At 41.8% G+C, this 27,827-nt stretch overlaps 1 protein-coding gene across 2 annotated transcripts; it reads right to left on the reverse strand.

Annotated features, from left to right (window-relative positions):
- Positions 1-1,671: 1,671 nt before the first annotated feature.
- LOC135713101 (uncharacterized) lies at positions 1,672-27,556 on the reverse strand. Of its 2 annotated transcripts, none has more exons than XM_065236208.1 (7): positions 27,149-27,556; positions 5,399-5,499; positions 5,220-5,336; positions 3,215-4,948; positions 3,123-3,154; positions 2,785-2,994; positions 1,672-2,708 (listed from the first exon to the last, which is right to left on the reverse strand). In XM_065236208.1, exons 1-7 carry the CDS (start codon positions 27,231-27,233, stop codon positions 1,814-1,816), a joined length of 3,174 nt encoding a protein of 1,057 aa, XP_065092280.1. In that variant the 5' UTR covers positions 27,234-27,556; the 3' UTR covers positions 1,672-1,813. The 2 variants fall into 2 exon arrangements, with proteins under 2 accessions (XP_065092280.1, XP_065092279.1); XM_065236207.1 differs by having other exon boundaries at positions 5,220-5,339; positions 27,149-27,555.
- Positions 27,557-27,827: the final 271 nt, after the last annotated feature.

Raw genomic sequence — 27,827 nt, forward strand, 5'->3', positions numbered from 1 at the left:
TTTGTTCGAGTATCGGGGACACTCTCGAGTCCCATTGAATCTCAAAGGGGGTTATGGTAAGATGATGGACTTTCGTGTCTGGTATTCAACATCGCGTTAGAAGGTGTGATCAGGGGCCACATTGCGCATCTCGAAACGAAACACTTGTTGTACGAATACTTGCATGAAAAAGTTTTTCGTTTCGAGATGCGCAATGTGGGCCCAGAAGAGCTGGGATAGACACGAGTGGCACGATCTTCAGGAAGTCCATCCAGCTTCTTGGCTTCGCCGATGTCAGACATCATGACACGGAACTTTGAGACGATGGCGGAAACGTACATCAGACTGAAGGCTGAAGTTAGGCGGATTGGACTTGCCATCAACACATCGAAGACAAAATACATGAACGCAAGACAACGAGTTCAGATTGACGGTAACGAAATCGAGGTAATCGATGTGGGCTCACTGGTGATACCAGCAGAGAAATGCAAAGACTTGGGCTCCGGAGGACGCTCCGGTCGAATAAAATTCGCCGCCGCACGAAGTTGACTATCTACAAGACGCTTTCTCGTCGTCGGGTCTCCCTTCGTGTGGGTAGTGCACGTTGCTGATACTGTAGTTGAAGAAACGGCCCTTAATCCTCAACTTGCACATCCTCGTGTTGATCGGCTGCTACGACTTCGTCATAGATTAACCTATCGCAAGCCGGGAAGCCGAGCGATTTGCAGTTCCATGTTCCGAGTTTCCAAATGTGATATAAAATAACTATCAATTCACCCTTGAGCATAAAATAATCGATTAGTTGTTAAGGTTCAATTTACTTTGATGCTTTTTCGAAAAATTCAAATGCAGTTTTTTTCGACCCATCATTTCAGATTGCAAAAAAGCTCGCGTCATTTTGTGTATAATAGCAAAAAGTGTAGAATGACGCGAGCTTTTTGCAATCTAAAGTAATGCGTCGAAAAAAACTGCATATGAATTTTTCAACAATGCATCAAAGTAAATGAACCTTATTCGAGTAATAAAAAATGGGTCATCACCGATTTTTTATGTGATTGTTCTGAAAAACAAAAAAAACTAAACGTCAACTCTACCGAGGGAATACATTTAAAAAATTTATCACATATTTAATGGATGAAATCCATGTGATTTACACATAGCTTTCCTATGAGCACATAGCAGCAAATCCCACCATATGCATATTATGAGGTCCATGAAATTCATATGAAAAATCATATAAAATTAATGTGATCGCATAAATGTTATGTGAAATTCAGATGAATTCCATTAATTTTGATGATGGATGAAAATCATGTGCGTTTCCAATGGAAGCTACATGAAAACTATTTTCGGTGTAGCATAACCATAAAAACACTTTGCATACGGGGATATTCATTGGATGGAAGGGACCGTGGAAGAAGACACTAAAATGGAACATTTTTTATTCCGACTGTTTCATCTTACTATTCTTCTTTGGTACACTCATTCTTCAAAATGTTATGTTTTTGGATTTCGACTTATTTTACCCTATCGACGTTTTGACCTTCTTACCTTTCATCAATATGTCTGAAAAAGTGTCTACGTAGTGCTTAGTCTTTCTTTCAGTTTTACAAGTGGATAGGTAGAAAAAGAACTATTACGAGTGGATGTTCTTTCTAACAAATCTCTGACGTTATAAAAAAAACCAACGACTAATTATTACTATTTCTCGTCAATCAGAACCAGTGTCTATTCGGGTTTTGCAGTGTATCAATCATTAATAAATATCTAACAGTTTTATTAGGTTCCATTATTTACCTTAATTTCTACAACATTGCTGATGTATAGTTCTAGCTCAGTTATCATAGTTTATACAAATGTTCTTACCATCAGATCTACTGGTTAGCTTACCACTACTTATGTGACCATTAACCAAGGGATTTGTACTTTTGTCTTCTGGCAAACTAATATTCCTGGACTTAAGCAAAAATCGATCAATGGATTCGATTACCACTTGTTCATCAATACCCCGATTATTGTATGTATTTTCTAAGTTTAGTTTGTTCTGCAGAAGCACCGCATCCTGTCCGGTGCTGCCTACGGTAGTAGTAGGATCAAAATTTTCATCTGGCTCGGGTGGCTCTAGGCTTAGTACGGACTCTGCTGCAGCGTTATGTAAATCTAAAAAATGATTATACTGCTCATTTTCTAATGGTTTTTCTTTCTCTAGTATTTCATCGAAGGAATCATCTTCGATAGAAACTATTTCTTCGTCCATCAAGCTATTGTTATCGTCCTGTAGCTTGTTTAGACCCGAAGAAGACGACACAAGAATCGGTTCGGAAATCTCCGAAATCCTTTCGTCTTCCTCGTTGGGTTTGCTTAACGAAATGCAGGTTTTTTCCTCTAAAGTGAAAGTGGAATCTTGAGAAAAGTCAACCCTAGTTGGATCGCCTGGGGAACTGAGTGAAGAATCCCGTGCTCGTTGCGGTGCATAATCAAGACTCTTCGGGGGTTGCCTGCCTTCACTAGTGCTTGTACCGGACTCCGTTGTGGACAACTCATGACGGGGAGATCGTAAAAAGTAATCGGGAATTTCCCTATCCCGATTGGTAGGTGTATGTGACTGTGATGGTACACGCGGTGATAAGATCTCGTCCAGCACATCTTCAAAGTTGAAAAGCGTATCGTTCGAGGCCATCAGATTTTTATTCACTCCCATTGCCGTGAGAGACTCCATACATCCAGTGCTGCGAAACCATACGAAACACACGAGTCAAATCAAACTACATCCAATGCTGATGGTAAACTGGAATATGTATCTACCTGGTGCTCTCTATGTAATGGGAAGCTTCCTTGTAGTATGAAGTTTTGTTATAAAATGATTCGTCTTCGCTCTCCTCTATGATGGGTGACAGAGTTCGCTTATAGTTTATTATCATTTCGTTATCTTTTGCCGCTGATGTTGATGGTGCATTGCTAGCTTCATCCAGATCTCCGTATTGAATTCCATAGTGATTAGGACTAGTGTCATTTCTGGAAAAAAAAACAAATTGGGCTCTCCAATTATTATCGCAAGATTCGTAAGGAATATGCTTCAAAGCGTAAAAATTGTTTTAGCCATATCTCTAGACCAGGATTTAAAAAAATGTATAGTTACTTACTCTTCAAAACATTCTACGGCTTCTTTGGTACCCTAAAACAAAGATTCATAATTAGGATAAGTTCATTCCATTACACACACAAGCGAACAAACCTGCGCATGTGGCAGCATTTCCGCCAACTGTTTTCTTAGCAAATCGTACGTCGAATCGAGGTTATCATTATTTTCATCCAAATCGTACGTTTCATTGCTGTCGCAGTCGTTGTTATTGGCCGCGCTTCCGCTGCATCCAGGCTGTGCATGTAAAAACCAACCGGCATCGTACGTATGGCCACTAAAGTAATCCTCATCGCCTTGTCCTTGGATGATCAAATCTTCATCGTCAATTTCGCAGGCCGTTGCACTGGCCGATAGCCACCGGTCCCAGTCAGCCGTTGTCGGACATCCTAGCTCAATTGGGGTATTCATCGGCGTCGCGGTTGGTTTATCAGAGGCAGCATCATCCACCATTGCATCGACCATGATCTCCGGTAAGCTATACCCTTGGTCTTTCACAAATGTATCAGATGGATTAGCCAGTGTGTGCGTTGCATTTATTTGGGACATTGTAACCGTTTCATTCACTGGGTATATTTGCTCTAGTTCATCATCGCCATCATCCTCATCATTATCCTTGGTAACATTTGGCTTATTAAAGTTAGTAAAAGCATTTTCACTTTCCTCTTGATGTTGTTTATTATCACTGTTTGAGTCGCCCAGCTGCTCGATACCATCAGCCATCACATAGGTTTTCTCGATTGCATCACAGAACAGGGCTTGCTTGGCCATTGGCTTACTATTTGCCTCCATCACATCGAACGCTTTCCTTGCGACAAAAGGTGTGCTACATTCCAACACCACTCCACTATTGAAATCATTAAAATCATCATCCATTGGAACTTCCGCTTCCAATAGTTCCTTTTCTTCACATTCCTTGATTTCTTCAATTCGACTTTGGCATAAAAGTAATATTTCATCTACTAATTTGGTCGCTTCCTCTCGTACCAATTCATGCAGCATTATATCTGGAGTGGTAACTTTTTCACTAATCTCAATTTCATCCATACCACTGTCGGAGGACGAGTTCTTTTCATCACAGATTGCGTTCCGGTTTTCAGTATCATTCCTGTGATCTGCCAATTTCCCAAAGTCCTCTGGGTAATCCACGAAATTGGATCCATCATCGCTGTCATCGCTCTCATCTTCGCCATCAATAGCGATGTCCAATGCACGAAGTGCCTCTTCTATACTATTGGTTTCTTGAACGGATGAATTATCCTCCAGACTATCCATTGGCGTTACATCCTCATGAGCACCACATTCCTTGGTTGTGCCTGTCGCTGCAGATGTAGGCTCATCGTAGAAGCTTGCCCTTTCGCTGATGCTGATCGTAATGTCATCGAGTCGCGTCGGCGGTGGGGTTGACATGTTCATTGGTTCAGAATAATCTTCCTCATCAATACCGCCCGTTTCCAAGTCCGTCGAGCAGCGGTCAATCAACGGCCTCTCGTCTCCGAAACCAACCGAATTCTTCAGTGAGGCGGTTTCCTGCTCTATTGAGTAACTGGTTTTAGTTCCCGGCAATGGAGACGCTGAACTCAACGATTCTTTGCTGGACAAAAGCATATTGGAGTTTGAATCATCGTTATCGTCCTGCAGCACTGTTGACAAATCCTGCCCGTCTTTGGATACATTTTCTTTGCCAACATGACGAGCCGATTGAGTTTTCGCATAGTTTTCATTCTGGTATTGCAGCAGGTGGTAGTTTTCGATGCCATCCAATTCGTGTGATGATACGGATTCATTTTGATATTGGACCGTTTGATCCAAAAGATTATCAGTCGATAGCTACAAAATGAGGACAACAAATGTTAGGAGTAGGAGAAAAGGATGTAATGTTGGCCTAAATGCCCCTAATTTGGACCCATACATAAATTCATCGACTAAATTTTCAATAGCGACCAAAAATATCCATTGGTACCGTCCCAGTGACGGTCATCTAGATAAAATTGATAAATAGCAGATGTTTAGCGATGGGCCCAATCTTAGATCTATAGGCCAACATTAGAGCAATTTCCCCTATATACATTATTAAAAAATAGACACATAGAGAACTTACATTCGTAGGACTGCTCGGGATGATAGCGCCAGATTTTTTAGCATCCAGCGAGTTCAAAGATTTTAGAATAGGATACTCGGTATTCTTAACTTCCTCTATGTTACCATCGTTTTCGAACTTCTATAATTTAGAACCAATGAATAGTAAAATCTTGGAATCGCACTATACCAACAATTCACCTTAAAATGGCCTTTTTTCTTCTTACAGAAAACACACATGCCAATGACGGCACCGATTCCAATACACGTGAGCACACTAAACAAGGCTACATTTTTTTCACCTGCAATGCAAATATTATTTTAGAATACTTGGTGCAATTTCTACATTTGAAAAATAATAAAGAATAAATTAGGATAAATTGAATGCCTTTTTTTTTTTTTTTTTGTAGAAGCTGACGAGAATCCCGGACTTTGACAATTCATCTCCGAATTTTGGAGGCTGGATCCTGCTATTTATGCTATTTTGTTCGGTATGTAGTGTAATTATTTTTCCATCACATCTATTTTCCCAAATCTTGATTTCAGCTCATGGATACACAGTAGAGTATCTTAAGATACTTGATGAGAAGGCGTTAAATGACGTTTTCTCAGATGCGAAATGGACAGTGCATAAATACGCTCTTCGCCAAAAACTTATGTTTTGGGAGGAAAGTGTGCTTTTCCAGAAGACAGTTGCGGAAATCGGGCCAGTTGAAGTTGAAAGGAGTAATGGCCAAGTAGGTGTACCTGAAACGACTCATCGAAAACTACATAATTCCGACTACGGTAACAAAGGCACTATTGGACACAATTTTGAACCGCAATGAGAAATGGAAAATCGCAAAATCGTTTCTGGCTCACACAATCGTGGATTACTACATTGCAAATCAGCTATACTTTTCTTTACCGGATATGGCACGATTTGCTGAATTGATAACCGATCGATTTCCACCCGAGATTACCGTACGGGAAATAAAAGTTTTCATGATTTTATGTTAAAGTATGTCTTCTTTGTTATTGCAGATAACGTACTATAATCCTTGCGACAGTTCTACTAACAAGAAGCACCCCTCTGGGATGCTGTATGACTGGTTCCACAACAGGAAAAAACATCTGTTCTGCCCAATGCCAGTAAACCAACCAAAAAGTCAACTTTTTTCTCAGAACAAAAACTAACTGCAGCGCAACATCCACAAGAAGGTATTTGATTTTTTTTTAATTTATTGATAAAATTAAACTTATCATACATATTTACGTCACTTACAGAGAGCAATCGCTTGGATATCATCAAAGTTTTGATGCGCAACAATTTTGCAACAAGTGATATTTTTTCGAAACAGTGGATGGACTCGATTTTGCTGAGGCTTAGAAGCACTCAACAAGATAGAGACATAAATAAAGTAACGGTTCTTACTAAGTGGCCTTGCTGGTAGTTATTTTATTTAATAGTTTTTGTTACCTTCAATGTTGCTTATAAATTAGGAATACCATTTTTTTCAGGTTTACGTAGACTTAAATTTTCTCTATGAAAAGTCGGACGAACAGTGTAAATTATTCAATAAATTAGAATGGTTTTGCACAAACTTCGATGAATATGAATATGTAGTGAATTCGCCTTAGATCTGCAATTTCCGGAGAGCTGTGAGCTGTTCTGGGCATCAGCAGATATTTTTATAATATTGAGTACACCAATAAATCCAGAAATACCATAATATTGCAGTTGGTTACACATCTGGATGCTCCGGAGATGAACCAGCGTCTGGCTGAAAATCTTCTTAATAAAGACAACCACCACCACCTACACATTTGGAAAGCCACGAACAATGGACTGTTTTCTGTGCACGGGGTCATGTTCAACCCAAGAAAAGCTTTTGGATCACCTAACTACCTTCCATGGAACGCCATCTACCTTCACCTATAAGTGTACCACCATTTCGTTTCCAGATATAAGGCGATATAAAAGGCATGTTAGCGTAACGCATGCTGTACTTTTCAAGACGAAAAATGTCAAATCAATAGTTCACGTCAATACGACAGAAATCGATTATTCCGACCCACCGTTTATACCAACATTGCAAGGCCAGCCAAGTGGACATCAACCACCAGACCGAACCAACGAATATAAAGAGGACAAAAAAGAGAAACCGAAGACGGAAGAAGAAATCTTAGATTTAAGAAACAGTTTGAGGGAATCTTTTTTAAATTTTTCGCAACATCTGTATAGTAAGACAAATTTGACAAGAAAAGATGTTATTGATCTCCAGCGAAGTGTAACAGAAGATGTTACAGTTAAACTGATTGGTTTTGCTTTTATGATGATATCGTCCTTACCAGAAAATAGAGAATATCAGCGTTTGATAAATGATATTACTGATCCTTGGAAGTTCATATCTACAGAACAGAAATTTGTAACCCAGATGAAAAATCTAGGTGTTGATGAAAAAATGCAAATAGTCGAGTTTAAAAATGAAACAAATAACGTTGTCTCCAAAGGTTGCCTAATGCCATTAAAGCATCAAATTAAGCAATATTTTGAATCTGGGTCAATCTTTCAAGAAACAATTCTTAATATGCAGCAGTTAGAGCAAACTAATGCTATTACAAACGTTGTGCATGGTACACTGTGGCAATCAGCGAAAAACTGTTTCAAAAGCATGCACGTTGTACCTTATTTCTTGTTCAGTGATGAAGCTGAAATAAATGACGCAATAGGAGCATATTCAGGAACACACAAAGTGTGGGGTATATATTACCATTTCCCAACGATTCCGTCACATTACCTGGGGCGATTAGAGAACATGGGTCGCATTGCGCATCTCGAAACGAAAAACTTTTTCATACAAGCGTTCCTACAAAATGTCTTTCGTTTCGAGATGAGCAATGTGCCCCCATGTTTCTAGCTGGGTTTATTAAGGCTAGCGATGTATCAGAACATGGTCCATCAGCGGCATTGAAAGACCTCATTGATATTCTAATCGATGTAGAAAAAAATGGAATTGTTCTGAAAATCGGAGAAGAAAATATTAAAGTACATTTTGTCCTAGCATGTATTCTTCGAGATAATCTAGGAATGAACACACTGATAGGTTACAGTTCATCTTTCAGTGCATTGGTATATCACCGATTTTGAAAAATAAGCAAGTAGGGGCAAGAGGGGCATAGTGAGCATCCCGTGCACCAGCTTGGACTTCCAGCCGTTCGGAACAAATTGGTTGGTAGTAGGATCAATATCATAATTGACTTCTTGTCGCGAGATTTCACCAATACAACGTTGCTAGTGTAGCCGTGTAAAATCGATTTGTTTATTATTTTCAACCACGAAATCAGCTGTCAAAGTGTTCGACCTGACAGCGGTTTGTTTTTTATTTTCAACCAGTAAAACGCTTGTATTAGTGAAACTGCTCACTAATACTAACCGTGGTAGAGAACTCTATGATATTGAACCTACTGCCAGTTAATTTGATTCATGCAGCTAGAGATCCAGGGCCAAACTACGGGATGCTCACTTTGCCCCACCTGTTCACTATGCCCCTCCTCCCCCTACAACGCACAGGAAATGGTGCATTTGGATCCAAACTTACGTCGAACTAAAGAGAACTATACATTAGACCTACCTAAGGATTTTAAGGAGACAGGCATCAAAGAAGAATCGGCATTCAACAGATTACAGCGTTACCACGTTGCTGATCATTCTGTAGTAGATCCAATGCATGACTTGTACTCGCATGGAATTTGTAGCTATGATTTATCACTTGTTCTCAGATACATGATTCAAGATTTGAACATTTCACTTCAGGTTATCAACTATAGAATCCAAATGTTCAATTACGGTGACACAGAAAAAAGAAATTTGTTTCAAAAAATCACACGAGAACAGATAAAATCCACGTCATTTAAAATGACTGCTAGGGAAATGCAGCTGTTCGTTCGTTATTTTTCGCTACTGTTTGGATATTTATTTCCAGAAAATAATGAAGTATGGAATTTCGTATTATCGTTAGTTAAGTTGACTGATTTAATATTACTCCCAGCATTTAACAATGAATTATTGAAAACATTAGAAGAGCAAACAGTACTTTATCATACAGTCTACAAAAAAACTGTTCAAAGAAAAGCTTTTTTTTTATTTCGTGGTAATTACAGTGGCAGCAACTTGCTTAAACTCTACACTGGACCCCTTTTATTGATAAATTTTGCTTCTATGAAGCTCTATTTTAAATCAACACACAGACGTTCCTAGGCTATGGTGCCCGTTTGGTCACTGTTGTTTTTGTGCTGATCCAAATAGTTTTGATAATATAATTGCGCATTCTTGTTTTTTTTAAAAGGTTGATTTTTGTCCCAGTCTTGTCTTCTGTCGTCACTTATTTAGTAATTTTGTCTTGTGTGTTAACCCCCACTTGTCTTGTTTATTGTGTCAACTTGTGTCTATTGTCCTTCCCCATCTGTTTTTAAACTCGTTCTGTTACTCTGTCATGACTAATTTCATTGATATATAGTAATATCAATTACAGGATAATATGGTTGTTTCTCGATTAATTTTTTAAAGGGAAGCACCAGCTCCTGCAAACATTGCATCCGATCGTCGATCTGGCAGCTCGCACACGCCTACCAACACCACCTGCAGGTAGAGGAAAATTTCCCTATCTGATGATAGTGCCAGCACGCGCGGGCGAGCCACCAGTTACGCCAAATCGACGACCAAACGCACCGCCTACAAAAGCCGATACGCTCCCTTGAAAAAGTTATAGAGATTTCTACTAATTAATGAATTATTAACAATTACCTCTCATGATCCTTGGCTCCACTATGATTTTAACTTACCACTTTTTGATTATTTATCAAATACCTCTCGGAGTATATAACGCCCCGATGCCTTGTTGGTTCTGGTCTCATTTCGATTGGTCATGAATTTATTTGATATACTGTTCGAAGTAGTTCTTTGAGTTCCAGCTTGTACGTGTCTCACGTCATATGATTCGCCATTCATAAAGATAATGGTTAAAAGGGAGTAAAACATACATAAAGGTAGATTAGTATTAGTTGTACTTGATCCAAACAATAGAAAGAAGCATAGATGACTTAGTAGAAAAATAAAACTAATATATAACTAAAAGTGCAATGGATAAGTGTTAGTTCCGGGATCATTTTAGTGTTTGCACTATTTGCAGCAATTGTGATAAGATTATGCGACACTGCTACTACTACTATGTTAAATGCATGACTTGTCAATTTTCGCAACGCAATGTCTTTCAATAAATCACTCAATCAATTTGATGTTTGAAAATTTGCTAGGGTTTTGTTGACACATCATACCTTACCGAGAACTAAAGCACAACAATCCTAATTCTTATTTCAAACCTATCAACATATTTAACACATCTTTCCTAAAACTTCACTTGTTAGTAAGCGCCTGGTTGAAGATATGACTTTCGCTATTGACATTGTCTGTAATTAACAAATACACTAAATAGGAAGATTTATTATACAACTTCATAGGCTAGTAGCCTCCCTAAGCGGACCCCCGCGTCCTATCTCTTATGTTAATTAACTTTCTTAATTCTCTAATTGAAGTTTATTTAATAAATAACTGAAATCTCTAATCCACCAACACAATCTTAACCCATGCTTTTAAACTAAAATTTAACGTGTTTCAAGTACTTCTGGCTTTGACATATATTAATTATATCTTTGTTCGTCCCAGGTGACACCTTCAAGTGACTAAAATGCTTCACTTTGAAGTTAGTTTCCAAGCTAATATTAAATTGTATATTGTGTAGGGTAAATGTTCCAACTACGCTCTCACGCTTCCACTATGTGGCACCACAAAAATACATATGGGTATGTCACAATAGAAGCACACCACAGTGGAAATCCCGAGCCATAGTTCAAACACTTATCCCAAATCAAAATGAAGCACATATATGATTAGTTACAATACCATGTACAAAAATTATGTTTAACATTGTTTCCTGAGTAATACCTCAATGAAAACAACAATGAAAGCTTGTCACGCAAATAGAGAGGCACCGTTGGGCACTTTCTGAAATATTTCAATAGTATAATTCCCTTGCAAACCCAAATAAATCTATCTGCGTAAAAATAAATAAAATAAGAAAGATTTGCGGCAAAACCCGCCAGTATCGCACCCAACGTCAGTGCCTATACGTAAGCGTATTACGACGCGGCTCTCAATTAAAGGAGTAACAAGTGTGATACTATCAATGCTAGACTAGATCTTTGGTTCTCTCATGCAGTGGTTTATCAGAGAGGGGAAGCTTAGTAATCCCTATTGCCTGCCCATGACGCCATTCTATCGCGGCATGAGCCAGCAACGCCGATCATAAACCTACCGTCTCCAACACTCCACTAGCATGAAATTAAGCTCGCCCACCAACAGCAAGGTGCAAAAACTAGCCAAAGGGAGAGTAAAAAAAAAACTGTTTAAGGCAAAGCTAAAACTAAAATATCATATTTGACTTCACTACTATCAAAGCAATTGGTCCACCTAGAAATACCTAGAGTTTTCGGTTTGAAGCACTTTATCAAGTTTTTAAACAGTACTGTAGAAATATCACTTCGCGAAAAAATATCTGCTAAGCTCTCTTTTTTGAACATAAACTTGATTTCAAGAATTCAGTTAACATTAAACTCATTGATATGCCTTACTTTTCATTGTTAGACGTTAATAGTACACAACTAACACAGGGCTGGTAGTGCTGATGCGATATAATAGTAGTGACTTCAGTAACTAAAATTACGGAAATAGTGACCAACTAGTGACCTTGTAAATACTAAATAAGTAACCATTTATATGGTAACTAAGAAATTTAAATACGGGTTGATATTGAAATAAACCTATTATGTCATGAAACTTGAAATCAAATTTCTTAAATTCCTCTAATTTAATCGAATCTCACAACGGAATCTTCTGTGAAGTGCTTTTGAAGTGATTTGATTCTGCGTTCGAAATGTTTGAAATTTTGATATATCTAGGCAGACAACTTTGATAATTCGCTAAGAACTTTTCACAGAATTTCTTCAGAATGATCTCAAGAACTTTTTTAGAATAATTCCCCTTCTCTTAAACTTAGAGACAAATAAGTTTTTACAAAAATAATCTTGCATTCTTGAAATTCTTTGCCGAACAATCAACAAAATTCTTGAAAATAGATTATTTTGAAAAGTACGGTTCTCCGAAGTTCTGGTATTTCATCTTGCGATAGCGGTAGTGGTTGCTCGATATACGGTTGTGCGCGGTCCATGCCACCAAAGCTTGCATCCTCGAAGATCCGATGGCGACACGCCACGAGATATCAGATCAGCAGGATTTTGTTTCGAAGGTATGTACTGCCAAATAAAACCTTCAGTCAGCTGCTGGATTTGCCTGACTCGCTTTCCAACAAATACAGTCAGTGAGTCCGAAGATTTCTGTAGCCAACATAGGACTATCTGTGAATCCGACCATAATGCGACAGAACTGAAAACGGTGTCAATAGCCGCCAAGAGCTTCACAGTGAGTTGAGACAGCAACAGGGCTGCTAGTAGTTCTGTTTTGGGCGTTGTAATTTCTTTCTGTTTGTTCTTCTTTCTTGGGAGAATCCGTGACTTGCTGCACACTATATTCATCATCACTGTTCCATCGTTTCGTACCGTGCGAGCAGTACTGGCGCCATATGTCAAGTCTGATGCATCCGCAAATCCGCAGAGTTCGTAACTACAGGCTTCGTCGCAATGAATCCATCTTGCAATCTTCACGTTGTTCAAGCTGGAGTTGTTCACGATAGTCCGTCCACAACTTCGCAAATGCATGCGGAACCGGTTGGTTCCACTCCATGTTTAAAGCCCAAAGCTTGCGCATAATCAACTTCGCAGCGGTGATTGCAGGTCCCAAAAACCCCAACGGGTCGAAGTTTTTAGCGATCTGACTGAGAATCATTCGCTTGGTCAGCAGAGTGTCTGACTCAGGGTAGACCGCAACACAAAATGTGAAACTGTCTTCTTTAGGGTTCCAGGAAATCCCCAAAGTCTTCTTAATCACATTGACGGTGGGATCCGTTATGTCCACACAGCTCCTTCACTGCTCCTCGGAAACAGTAGCCAGCAGTATCTCTGAATTCGAACAGAATTTATACACTTCGAAGCCTCCTTGCCCTAGCAAGCCGATAATTTGATTCTTGAGTTCCATCGCCTCCGCCAACGTATTGGCACCTGTAAGTACGTCGTCAATGTAGAAGGATTTTCTTACCGCCTTGGCAGCGAGCGGGTACTCTTCCCCCTCGTCTTCAGCGAGCTGGCGAAGCGCCATTGTTGCCAAGAACGGTGAAGAAGCAAGTCCGTACGTAACGGTTCGTAGATTGTAGACACGAATCGTCTCGCTTGGATCTTCGCGCCAGAACATACTTTGGTAACGGATGTCGTCGTCGTGCATTCTCACCTGCCGATACATTTTCGGGGCGTCTACAGTGAAGACGAATTTGTACGAACGAAAGTCCAGCAAAATCGAAATTATATCATTCTGCACTGTTGGACCCACCATTTGGGTCTGGTTGATGCTAATTCCAGTGCAGATTCCAGAACGAGGAATCGTTTTTCTGCCATGGTCCTGGAATCGCCCAACTGGTCTTTCAACTCGTTGAATGGTAGTCGGACGACGTACCTTCCATCGTCGGTACGCTTCTGTGTTTGACGAAAGTAATCCATACAAAGTTCGTCAGCTGCCGTGGTCAGAATCTTCGCACTATTTCGTTGGGATTTTCTTCAGCAGTAACGAACAACGATTGCAGCTTTTCTGGAACCTTGCTTGGGATCGGACCGCTCAACTTCCAGCCGAATTGGGTATCTTGAACAACTACAATAGTGTGTGGAATCTTCCCCTAATAAAAAATAACCATAAACGAACGATAACCCAAATCATTGAACTATTCCATAAATGGTTTGGATGATACCCAGAACACGTCGTTAAGCAAATTAACCATACAATTTTTATTAGGGTCATGCGATCTGTGTTCATTATTTCGAAAAATACTTCAGCTCCCCTAATAAAAATGCTATGGTTAATTTGCTTAACGACGTGTTCTGGGTATCATCCAAATCATTAGTGGATTAGTTCAATCATTTGGGTTATCGTTCGTTTATGGTAATTTTTTATTAGGATCCTAACAGCATGTCCACTCGATCAGGGATACTGAAATTCGGGTCGGCTAGTTGAATGTCTGTCGGTAGCGCAAGATCGGTGCAATCTACTTTCGTCAAAGGTAGTTGTCCTGTAATCCTGGGTACGATGAAGAATTCAAGACACACCGAAAAATCACTTATACGGGATTTGATTTTCGTATAAATCTACCGTCGAACCTCCGTGTGAATATCATTCCGATCGGTAATTGAAACGTTAGCGGGCTCCTTGTTCAACGACAATAATGTTGCGAAGTGTTCGTAAATGAAATTCGAGTGGGAACCAGAATCCAAGAGAACCCGACAAGGGTACACGTCACCCTTTCCGTAAACGAGGACTACCGCTGTAGATAGTAGAAATTGCTTCCCTGATGCCTTTGGTTGAACACAAAACGTGGATTGTTCTACTGCACCGTTGGATTCGGTCTCTTGTTCATCCGGTTGCGACGTTGCAGCTTTCTTGTCGGGTTTTGATTGCGAACTTCCACCTGGAGAATCATCTGATTTCTTCTGCTGACTATCTGCTGGATGCAACGTGATGTGCATGCACCAGCCCGTCGGAGCGTATCATACCGATCGGACAGACTCGCCTTCTTGAAGGTTTCACATTTCCACAATTCGTGACTCGCAGAACAATGCGGACATGCATCGGCTGTGGTGACTAAGGAACTTGCACGTACCTTTGATTCTACAGGTTTTCGAAGCAAGAGTCTCGTTGATGGCTTGATGGTTGGTTTAGAGAAAGGACGAATCTTCTCGAGTACTCGGCACCTTTCGCGCAGAAAATCCAACGTCAATTTGTAGCTGGGCAGTGTATCCGAAACTTGTTTGAGCTCCCAAGCCTTGCGAGTTTCGTTATCGAGCTTGAGAGCGATTTTTTTTTCAAGGCGTCCACATTCTTTGTACATATATCCAGCAGTTTCCGGTTGTTTTCTTTCACTGGTATAGCACTTTCATCGGCGGAATTTTCATCACCTGTGTTTTTATCTTTCGCATTTCTTGTCACGATCGGTGTACGTACCATGCTCATCATGCTTATTCATTTCCGCACCAATAATGCGGTAACAATTCGTCACTGAATACCGCCCTGAATCTTCAACATTAAATGTAGCCAATGCGTTCCACTTGGTGGACAGCTCGGTACTTGTGAAAAACACTATGCCTTTTTCACTCTTCACTGTTAGTGGCCATTTTTTATCACCACAAGCACGATAGCATGCGCGACGTTGTGATGTTTTCACCAATCGAATAAAATCCATATGATTGTCAACCTCCGCGAAATAGCTCTTAATTAGCAATCGATTTTTCGACTCGACGGCAACTGCGTAATTCGCCACCAGTAATGGCGTCATTTTTCTTCGACTGCTTGAGCCTCCACTGTACGCCGGTAGCGTTTCCGATTCACTTTTTTCGCGAAATTCAACTGTTATTGGAACAATTGATCGAAAACCGAAACAAATCCGGCTCGAAGGACCACAAATTAAAGCCCTACAGTAAAAGTATGGACGTCTGTCAAAAGTTGTTCCAATCGAACCGTCAAAATGCACCGCTTTGCTCGATTGGAACAGCTTTTTTCAGTTTTGTGGTGTCAGTCGTCCATACTTTTACTGTAGGGCTTTACCACAAATGTCCTTGACACTCGCGGGAAATGGACTGTAACGAAAGAGTTTCGGTTTCAGTGGAAAAGAATTTCTTCGGACGAAATCAAAAGAACGAGTGTTAATGATTCAACACACAATTTGACAGTGAGCATGCATAAGGGCCTATACGCGATGATCGACTCACTTCTTCGATTTTCTCTTTTGTTAATAACTCGCTAGATTTAACGTTTCTCGGTGCGTTTGCTGTTGCTTTTGATAGCCAATACGACCTGTTACTACTCTGCAATGAACGAATTGAATAAAATTGTTTCGCTTAGCTGTAGCAATGCAAAGAGAAAATCGATGCGTATTCGCCCTTATGCATGCTCACTGTCGAATTTTACTCTGAACTAATAATCGGTTACATGGGTTACATGCAGCGTTGCCAGGTTGCCAGATTTATCTGGCACAGCCAGAGAAATTTAAGCTCTGCCAGACAGATTTTTTGAGAAATCTGGCAGCTTCCTATGTTAATTTGCTGTGCCAGATTTTTGCCAGACTTTTTTTTTTCTTTTTTTTTTTTTTTTTTTTTTTTTTCGGGTTTTGCCAGATTTTTTCAAAATTATCTGACAGTTCGTCTACGCTACGATCGGTCGTGTTGTTTCGGCTCAATTATTTTTTTTCGAGAGATCGCGAGTGATTAGTAGCAAATTTATCACCTCAGTGAATTTGAACAGTTTTGGGGGCTGACAGGAAGTCGTCCCACAGTGGAGGTCTCCCTGAAAAACTATTCCGGTGAGGGAAATTGTAATAAAAAGTGAACTATTATTACTGGACAAACGCATATAGACGCTAAAGTGACGACAGCCATCGCTGTCTGTGGACTCACGCCGTGTTAGGTAGAATTCTTGCATGCAAGCTTACCGTCGAAGCTTTTACGTGATTTGAACTGACGGTTGTACTCGTCTCGTCGTCGTCGGTTTCGATCATAAACTTACGTTCGGTGGTGTGGTAGATAGAAAGACAATTAAGTAGCTCCGAGCAAGGCGAGGGCGCGATTGATCGAGTGTAGTTTGATCTCCACTCGAGTGTGATCGCGGACCAAGCGGCTCCGATTAACGATTTTCATCACCGATTCCCCCCAGCCATGTCGCTGGCGTGGGACTTCCCCCCCCCCTCCCAGACCCCGGTGGAGGTGGGGCATGTAATAAAATTGACGGGTCATACACGGGTGCGACGCTGCCAACATACATGGATCCACAAGGGCTGCATGGTGAAATTGTGGTATTAAGAATGGAATCTGCTGATACCGAATCGGGAAAGCTGCCAGAGCATCCTTTCTTGATTCGCACTTCCATCGAAAAGTGGATAAATGGCAAAATCGATGGTGCTATCCCCGAGGCCAGGGGTAAAACATACGCACTCAAGGTCCGCTCAAAGAATCAAATGGAACGCCTCCTCGCTATGGATCAGCTTACCGATGGAACCAAGATCAAGATCACCAAGCATGTCAACCTCAACTCCGTCCGTTGCGTAATCAATTGCCCAAGCATGGCGAAGGTTACCGATGACGATGTTCTGTCGTATCTCAAGGAGCAGAAAGTTACACAGATCCGCCGAATAACTAGGAAATCAACTACGGGAACCGAAAGAGAGAACACGGCCACAGTTATTCTGACGATGCAAACGGAAGTACTTCGTAAAGACGAGCGTATCCAAGCCCTGGAATCAGCCATGAAACCGGTAAATCGATTGGACACCGTACGTAAACACGGGACCATTGAGGATTTACTCGTCAGAGTTAAGTTCCTCGAGGCCACCGTTACCAACAAAGATAAGGAGGTCGTTAATCTCCGCCTAGTTAACCAGCAGTACAAAGAACTCATCACACAAACCAAGTCACAGTCAAAATGCCCGAAACCATTTGGAGTAAGAGAAAATAAAAAACAGGAGCAGCAACAACAACAAACCCAACCTCAGCATCAGCAACCAGAAAAACTCACTGGAACGAAGAAGAAGCAAACTAAGCCGACAAGCGACGCAGTAGACTCTAAACGATCAAAAAATTATCACATGCCAGCATACATTTCTGATACCGAAATCGATCCCGAGGGCTCCCCCTCCGGAGAAGAGATTGTCGTCGACGGGCTGATTTCCTCGGAAGACGAGGGGATGTCCGTGGAGGGCAACCCTACCCCAATGGAAAACTAGACCTCAGCAGCCCAGTCCGTCTTATCTGACCCAGCGTAATCGAATTTCCACAACCTATCCATCAACATGCACCGTACATCAAATCCATCCTCTACTGAGGCTGGAACCAATCAAGAAGCAGAACGGACTGGATCTAGCTCAACTACCAATACCATGACATCCACTAGTATCACAACAACCTCCAACATACCGGAACTGGTAGACACCCCCCGACACTTGTTGGCAAACTCCGAAGAACACCGAAACTTCATCATCCCGGTTAAGCCACGGAGCAGTCGAGGCCCCGTAGGTGCGGAAGTCATTCCTCCACCGGAACCAACGGACAACCCCCGTCACTCTATGGCTGCCGGAAGAGGGACGGAAAAGGGAGTACACTCCTATCCCCCTGTGGACAACGAGGGATCGAAACCAACTACAATGAATCAGGACGACGAGGAATTCAAGAAGGATAAGCCGTATAAGGACGACAAAGAATGTGGAAATAATGGGTCGAGTGATGACATCACATTCCCCCAACGATCTAGGAACGAATATCTTAACGAGAACGATAAGGAAGAGGAAAGAGTCGGTGGGTCGCGTGATAACTTCACTCTCCCCCACGCGGAAGCCGTGAAACCTCGCTTCGTCAGGTCGAGTGACAACGTCACGTCCCGGACACCTCAAACACCATTGCGTAAATTGTGTGACAGGAGAGCTGTTCCTGTTCACGCACTATCAAATGCTCGCGAGTACGATCGATGGCAGGCCAAGATCGGAGGGGTTCCCAATCCATTCGTTGGATCCTCGTCGAGTCCGGCCTTTGAATCGGTGGCCCAGACAACTTTGCCGGTTGCGGGGCCAGTTTTGACACCTTCTGCCGGTGGAGCTCTGCTGGGGTCCACTCCCTTCTGCTCATCACTAACAAACACCAAAACGCCCGGCCTCAAACGATGCCATATCAAGTCAGTTACTGGACAGTCGTCCCGGGACATTACTGGAGAATACCTTTCTCCAACCATCGGTCTGTCGCCTAGACCTGCATTTGCTTCGGTGGCTCATACAACTCTGCAGGCAGTGGGTTCAATCCTGACACCTTCGGCCGGTGGAGCCCCCAGCTCTCCAACCTCGACTTGCTCCAACTCCACCACCAGATATGCCCAAATGCCCTCTCCAACCAAAAGTCCTCCCGTTCCTGGAAGACCTCGCAGCACCACTTTAGCGATCCAATGGAACACGAACGGATTTTTTAACAATCTCGGGGACTTGGAAGTTCTAGTTCAGAACAACTCACCCATGTTCCTGGCTCTCCAGGAGACCCACAGAGCCAACACAGGACAGATGAATCGCACACTTGCGAGCAAATTTCATTGGATCAACAATTGCAGCCAAAGCAACATTTACCACTCGGTCGCCGTCGGGATCGCTGATGGCATCCCATTCACTCCCATCAACCTTAACACCGATCTCCCAATCGTGGGAGCTAAAGTCGAATCCCCTTTTCCATTATCAGTCATTAACATCTACCTGCCACACGGGAAAATCCTAGACCTACTGAACAAGCTCCAACGAGCTTTAGCCTTAATCGACGGCCCTCTTCTACTCCTCGGTGACGTCAACGGGTACCACCCCTCCTGGGGGAGCCCCAAAGCAAACCCCCGTGGCTCCACTATAGCGGAACTCATAGAGTCCCTCGACCTAGTGACCCTCAACGATGGCTCGAGCACCTTCGTTCGCGGCCAGTACGAAACAACGATCGACATCTCCGCGGCTAGTCCAGCGATTACTGGGCGGCTCCTATGGAAAACTCTCGAGGATCCAGCAGGGAGCGACCACTACCCCATCATCATCTCGCTAGGGGATGATCCTCCAGAGACCTCAAGGCGACCCAGGTGGCTTTACGATCAAGCTGACTGGAAACTCTTCAACGATAATGTGACGCAGGCATACATTGACCACCCAGCGACGAGCATGGAAGAATTCATGGGGATCATCACTGAGGCCGCCAATATCGCCATCCCGAAGACCAGCCCCAACCCCGGCCGAAAACCCCTACACTGGTGGTGTCCCGAAGCGAAATCTGCAATCAAAGCCAGAAGAAAAGCTCTTAGTGCTGCGAAGCGCCTCCCTAAAGACCACCCAGACAAGGAACGAGCCACCGAGCTTTACCGCTCCAAGCGAAACGAGTGCCGGCAAATCATCAGGGATGCCAAGAAAAGTAGCTGGGAGGAATTTTTGGAGGGGATCAACTCCAACCAAACGGCGTCCGAGTTGTGGAGCCGGGTCAACGCCCTCAACGGAAAAAGAAAGCCCAGGGGGATGGCCCTCCGCCTCCAAAGCGGCCTCACACGAGACCCGCTCACCATCGCCAACGAATTGGCTGACTATTTCGCCTCACTCTCTGCCATTGACCGCTATGACAAGAACTTCATACAAAAAAACCACGCATCCACACAGAGCCTTGGCAACATTGTCATTCCGGAGGACTCTGTACCTACGCCCATCAACGCGCCCTTTCGGTTCGATGAACTAACCCTTGCACTATCCCGCAGCAAAGGGAAATCCGCCGGTCCGGATGATATAGGATACCCCATGCTGCAACATCTCCCGTCCAGCACCAAAGTCGAACTGCTAGACCTAATAAATAAAATCTGGATAGAGAACACCCTGCCAAATGAATGGTCCCACAGTCTGGTAGTCGCCATCCCAAAGCAGGGGCAAGTGGCCTCTACTCCAGAAAACTTCCGTCCGATCTCTCTGACTTGCTGCATTAGTAAAGTCATGGAACGGATGGTCAATCGCCGTCTAATTCGCTTTCTCGAGGACAACGACCATCTCGATCACCGACAGCATGCGTTCAGATCCGGTCACGGCACCGGAACGTACTTTACTGGCCTGGGCGATGTACTCCAAGAGGCGATGGATGAAGAACTCCATGTCGACATAGCGGCCCTGGATTTAGCTAAGGCGTATAACCGCGCCTGGACCCCCCAAGTCATCAAACAGTTGGCTGACTGGGGTCTGGGTGGCCACATTCTACACTTTTTAAAAAATTTCCTTTGCGGTAGAAGCTTTCAGATGATGATCGGGAACCACCGCTCCTCAACTCGGGCGGAAGAAACTGGAGTCCCACAGGGATCCGTCATAGCGGTCACCATCTTCTTGGTCGCCATGAATGGAGTCTTTGGGATCCTACCAAAAGGAATATACATATTTGTATATGCAGACGACATCGTCCTGCTGGCTTTAGGACGCACCCTCAAGGCTCTGCGAAGGAAATTACAAGCTGCTGTATCAGCCACCACAAGATGGGCCAGTAGGGTCGGCTTTGAATTATCCGCAGAAAAGAGCGTGGTTTCCCACCTATGCCACTTCCGTCATCGCCCGCTACCAACAGCCATCGTTGCGAACAATATTCCAATACCCAACAAGAAGACCATCCAGGTTCTCGGTGTACGCTTGGACCGGGAGCTGAGGTTCGACGCAGATTTCAACGAAATCAAAGCCAACTGCCGCACGCGGCTAAACCTCCTCCGGACACTTTCCAAACCACACCGGAGCAGTAACAGAGAGGTTCTACTAAAAGTGGCCAAAGCCACTGTAAACAGTCGATTATTCTACGGGATCGAACTGTTCTGCCTTTCCAACGACTCTCTTACCACACGACTAGCCCCAACGTATAACCAGGCAATCAGAATCGTCGCAGGACTTCTGCCTTCAACACCGGCTGAATCGGCATGCGTCGAACTCGGTGTACTACCGTTTCAATATCAAGTCGCCGAAACGCTGAGCTGCAGAACGACCAGCTACCTGGAAAAGACCACCGGGAATCACGAGGTCTTTCTCCTCAGGGAGGGGAACAGAGTTCTCGGAAACTTGGTCCATCAGGAGCTCCCACCCGTGTCCAGGGTACACTGGAACGGAGCCAGAGGATGGACAGAACCAACCATACGCGTTGACCTTTCAATTGCCAAGCGCTTCAAGGCAGGTAACAACTCCCGTGCCATGCAGGCCCACGTAGCGGAGCTGCTGGGAACCAAATATGCAAATTTTCAACACCGTTACACGGACGGCTCTAAGGCCGTGGGGAAGGTTGGATTCGGAGTAGCGGATGTATCCAATAGCTACTTCTTTCGACTACCCGATCAGTGCTCCGTCTTCTCGGCGGAGGCTGCGGCCATCCACTTCGCCACCACGACACCCGCCAATAAACCCATATGTGTCCTAACAGACTCCGCCAGCGTTTTATACGCCTTGAATTCAGCAACATCCAGACACCCCTGGATACAAGGGATCCAAAAGGCCGCGCCGCCAAACACCTCATTTGTTTGGGTACCCGGCCATTGCGGTATCCGGGGCAACTGTGAAGCAGATCATCTCGCTGCCACAGGTCGCTCCGGCCGGATGGCCACCACAGTTGTACCCAGTCAGGACGTAAAAAAATGGGTGAAAGCATCCCTCCGAGACGCCTGGGCCCGGGAGTGGTTCGCAAAAAGGGGACCGTTCCTGAGAAAAATAAAGGACGACACCTCCAAATGGAATGACATTACGAGCCGATGGGAACAACAGGTCTTATCCCGGCTTCGATCCGGACACACCCGAGTGACCCACAACATGGGTAGTGCTGCCTCTTTTCGGAAGTTTTGCGACTCCTGCAACACGATCATGACAGTCGAACACCTGATTGTTAACTGTCCCTGCTTCCATAACATCCGGCTCCTCTATGGAATACCGAACAGCATACGTAACGCCCTCTCTAACGACCCGTCCACGGAAGCAGCCCTAATAGTTTTCCTAAAAGATGCTGGACTGTTCGATAAAATATAATCAATCTATACAAAATGACTACACTTCGAACATGGACACCACTGGAGTAAGCCTGGATATCACATGACGATTACCTGACTGCCTTCGACAACGACCACCGCCATTCACACCATGATCCGCCAACCACGCTAAGAACCAAGACAGGAACTATAATGAACTCTGCTTAAAAATACTCTGTACTAAGGGGACTCCCTTCTGGAGCTCCACCAACCTCTAGGAGAACCCCTTCTGGGTTCTCCAAAATCTCAACTATGTAATTAGGGAAGCCCCCTTCTGGGGCTCCCGGAGATGAACCAGCCTGCGGCTGAAAATCTCCTAAATAGAGATAATAATAATATTTTTTTCAAAATAAGCCTGGCATCGCTGGTTACATGTGTGGATGTGAGTACAAGAAAAAATTGTATGATGGTTTCTGTATTCTTCGAAGGTTGTCTTAATGCCAGAGGGGCGTTTAAGTAAAGCCCTACAGTAAAAGTATGGACGTCTGTCAAAAGTTGTTCCAATCGAACCGTCAAAATGCACCGCTTTGCTCGATTGGAACAGCTTTTTTCAGTTTTGTGGTGACAGTCGTCCATACTTTTACTGTAGGGCTTTACGTTTAAGTACCAACAAAAGCATTTGATTGAATTGACATACCCATGCTTCTCTTTAAACATCAAAAAATGGGAATTCATTCCAAACTCTTCAAATGGTTTGACTCATATTTAACTAATTGCCATCAAATAGTAAAATACAAAGGAAGACATTCCGTTGATGTCACTTCGGGGTTCCTCAAGGCTCCCATTTAGGACCCTTTTTATTTATTCTATTCGTCAATTTGAAAAAAAATGTGCCGAAGACATTAACACATTCAAAAAGGAAACACAGCTAGTTCATACTTGGTGTCACAAAAGCCTGTTACAATTAAATGTAAACAAATGTATCTCAATTACCTTTAGTAGAAAACGAAACATATCCATTATAACAATATTACTTCAGGAAACCAGAACGTAGAAAAGTGTGATAGAGTTAGGGATCTAGGTGTTACCTTAGACTCAAAGCTTTCTTTCACCGATCTTTATAACACAATTATTAACAGAGCTAACAACATTGTACATTTCATATGTAAAGTAGATATTAGAATATTGCACAATAGTTTGGTGTCCTTTTTCAAACACACGCGAAGAAATAATAGAGTCCGTACAAAATCAGTTTATATTGTATTTCTTCTGCCATCTTAGACAGCTCTATTTATGCTCTTAAATATCCAAAGAGCGTCGAGAATTTGCTATGATTTCATTCGTAAACGATATTGTTTCACATCGCATTGATTTAATAGAGATTGCTAAAGTGTAATTGTGTCAGTGACTTGTTTTCATCAGGAAAATTTTTCGCTATGATTTTTTTTTTCCCGATGAAAACATTTTGCGTATACGTATACGTGACGTACACAGCAAAAAAATGTAATATCGATCAATGTAATTCAAGCTGATGTATGAAATACTGATGTAATAGCAAAAAGCAGATACGTGCATCGTTCTAAAGTTCTCAGCTGCAACACTTGGAAGCTAAATTGCAGGAATATTGATGTTCTCCGCTATATGAAGCTTGATCTGCAGCTCATAACTGTCCATAATCGGCAAACAAATGTGGAGTCCTTTTTGATTGGGTCGTATGTAACAAATGTAAACAAATTGACATTTTAATGCTACCAGCAGGGTTGCTTAAGGTTCAATTAACTTTGATGCTTTTTGGAAAATTTCAAAAGCAGTTTTTTCCGACGCATTATTTCAGATTGCAAAAAGCTCGCACTATTCGATTCCTTTTGATATTTTACACAAAATGACGCGAGCTTTTTGCAATCTAAAATAATGCGTCGAAAAAAACTGCTTTTGAATTTTTAAAAAATGCATGAAAGTAAATTGAACCTTAAACTCACTTGCTATAAAAAAAATGATTTCCTGAATTTTGAAATCATTAGATGTTATAATGATATTTTGTACTTGTTAGATACAAGAAGAGGTTGAAAGGCAAGTGTTTGACTCATAAAACCTGTCATTTTCGCTACCAGAGTGTTACAATCAGTGATCTTATGATTCGTGAGCGTTCACTCAGAGTGAGCGCTTGCGAGACGTAAAATTGCTGGTTGTGACTATCTTAAAGCAAATTTGACAGGTTTCATGTGTCAAACACTTGCCTTTCAACCTCTTCTTGTATCTAACAAGTAAAAAATATGATTATTACATCGAATGATTTCAAAATTCAGAAAATAATGTGTTTATGCCAAGTGAGTGGAAGCAAGCCTGGCTACTAGACACTACTCTGCTAACTCTTACTATAGGTAAAATTTGCTCCCGCTACCTCATTTCTGTTTCATTTTATCGCCAAAAAACTGTTCGTCGTATGTGCCAACTGACCAAAACATAGCTCAATTTTACATACGACACCTAACTTCTATGGGGGTGTCAATCGTCGTATGTAACAAATCTGACAGAAGCATAAAAACTGTTTTTTCATAATAAAAGTGCAAATTTTGCAAATATTCAATGTTAAACGGTTATGGGTGGTCTATAAAAAGATAACTACGTTTTTTGTGAGTAATTACTCATAATAATACATTTTTAAACCGCTAAAAAGCGCACGGTCCAATGTAAAAACACGGCATGCAAAAGGTCGTATAATATTGATTGGTTAAAAAAAGTTTGATTTTCAACAGAAACACTCCTGAGATGTTAGTTAATGGGAATTTTGGAAGAATTATCCTTCTCATTGAAAATAGAAACAATTTTTTGTTCACCAAAACAAAACAAAACAAAACAAAAAGGACTTCAGAAATATTATCTATGCGTTGATATTCTTAACAATAATTTGATAACATTGTTTCCCCACCTCATTTTTTAATAAGTTACGATTAAAATGTAAACAAAATCTTAGCTCAAACACCTCTGCTAGCATCTCAATAATCTTCTTTAAGCATGGCATTTATAAAGGCCAAAAACACACATTTTCGTATAAACCATTTTTATACTAAGCGTGTACCAAGCTCAGGAAAGGTCAGGGAAGTTGTTATTTAGCGTAACATCTAATCTATTTAGATTTGAAAATCTTTTGAGTGTATATTAATCTTACAATAAATAAACTTATTGCGAATTGGTCCCCATTTCCCCTATATTAATATGTTAACTTATTATGCCACCTTAGGTTGAGGTTCGCATTGACAAAAAGTTAGGTTTTGCACGGGGTTGGAGCTGATTCCAACCTCGATTAAAAAAACTAATTCGCTTTTAATAAACTAAAAATCACAAAAAACGCTAAAAATTAAAGAATTATTGGTTTGGTAATAAAATTGGAAACTCCTTGAAGCAAACGGCCATTCTACTTTCAAATAAAAATTGTAGATAGGTATATACATATAGGGGAAATGGATGTAATGTCGATCTAAATGCCCCTAATTTGAGCCCATACATAAATTCAGCAATCGACTAAATTTTCAATAGCGACCAAAAATATCCATTAGTACCGTCCCAATGACGCATTTATCTAGATAAAATTGATAAATATCAGATTTCTAGCGATGGGCCCAATCTTAGATCCATTTTCCCTATAGGTTTTGAATATAATTCCGTCCCTCTGTTCGTCGATATGCAGCCCTAAAATTGCGTGCTTCTAAGCAATTTTCCAACGAGAACTCCCCAGATTATAACGGCTACTCATGCGAACTAAAAAATCTATTCATGACTGATAACTGCTAGGCACATCTGATCAATCTTGATAGACAAGTCGGTTGCGTATCTGTATCATCAATTACTAGATTAATAAATTCAATTACCGACATCGTTGCCAAAAATCGACCTCCATTCCAGTATGCGTTATTTACGTTGAAAAAAAACAATGAGAATCAGCAACAGCTGCTTACTTTTATTTGTATTGAAACTTTCACGAACAAGACGTAGGCCGGAAAGCGTCAAATTCAATCCAAAGAAACCATTGGGTAGCATTCATGTAGAAGTTATATGAATTGCTGCAAGCGACTTGCAATGCAACGAAACCAAGTGCATTCGAGCAGCTTAGCTCGCTTGGATAGAGCAAACGAAGGAGAAAAAGAAGAAAATTCCGTCATAGTAACCGCAGCAGACTAGCTACTGGTGGTATGGGAAGAGCCTGGGATGGCGAAATTGATATTCCGATATTGACCTACACTTACCAAAAGGACGATTTGGGACGGGAATCGCTTCCGAATGGCCGAAAAGAACTGAGAATGATGAAATTTGGAACAGTAGACTATTCATTTTCACTTTTTATGCACCATTTGTTCGCTTTGTTTCTAAATCCAAACTTGACACCTTATTCCCCGTTTTCGATTTTTACATTCTTACAAGACAAGAACACCTAGCTCCACTGGGGAAACTCTTATTGTTTTACACTTGACGCAATATACCGATTTGTATCCATTAGAATTCATATGGACACTCAATTCTGACCACTACGCACTTGTAACTAAAATAGGATCAGTTATTTGAATATTTTTTTAAATTTTCTACACTTCAAAGCATTTTCAAAGTAAAACCTTCCATTGACCATTTTGCACGAAAAGCCTTCAAATTTTACGAACGAATAAAAAAAAACATTTGACAGCTGCTTTTAGAAAAAGTGAACGTTCGAATGAACCTTCCAGGAGTAAAAAATAATATGCGCAGGGTACATCAGCCACAAATGGATGAACTATTCACGCTTGTTTGAATTCCATTTAAAGTTTCACAATTGAGTAGAAAACAACCAAGTTTCGTAAAAAGAGGACTACCCTAATTACCAAACACACACGTGAAAACCCCATTAATGGGTAAAAATACCCATTTTCAAACCATGTATGCAGCTGTCAAAAA

Source organism: Ochlerotatus camptorhynchus, unplaced genomic scaffold (assembly GCF_037179485.1).
Source record: "Ochlerotatus camptorhynchus isolate MF236.1 unplaced genomic scaffold, CSIRO-AGI_Acam_v1.1 ptg000535l, whole genome shotgun sequence".
NCBI classification, from domain to species: domain Eukaryota; kingdom Metazoa; phylum Arthropoda; class Insecta; order Diptera; family Culicidae; genus Ochlerotatus; species Ochlerotatus camptorhynchus.

Coding starts and splice junctions, on each gene's coding strand:
- LOC135713101 (XM_065236207.1), bottom strand. CDS start 27,233: ATGAATAGTCTACTGTTCCAAATTTCATCATTCTCAGTTCTTTTCGGC. Junction 5,340..5,398: donor AGAAAAAAGGCCATTTTAAG/GTGAATTGTTGG, acceptor TCTAAATTATAG/AAGTTCGAAAACGATGGTAA. Junction 2,709..2,784: donor CATTACATAGAGAGCACCAG/GTAGATACATAT, acceptor ATGGTTTCGCAG/CACTGGATGTATGGAGTCTC.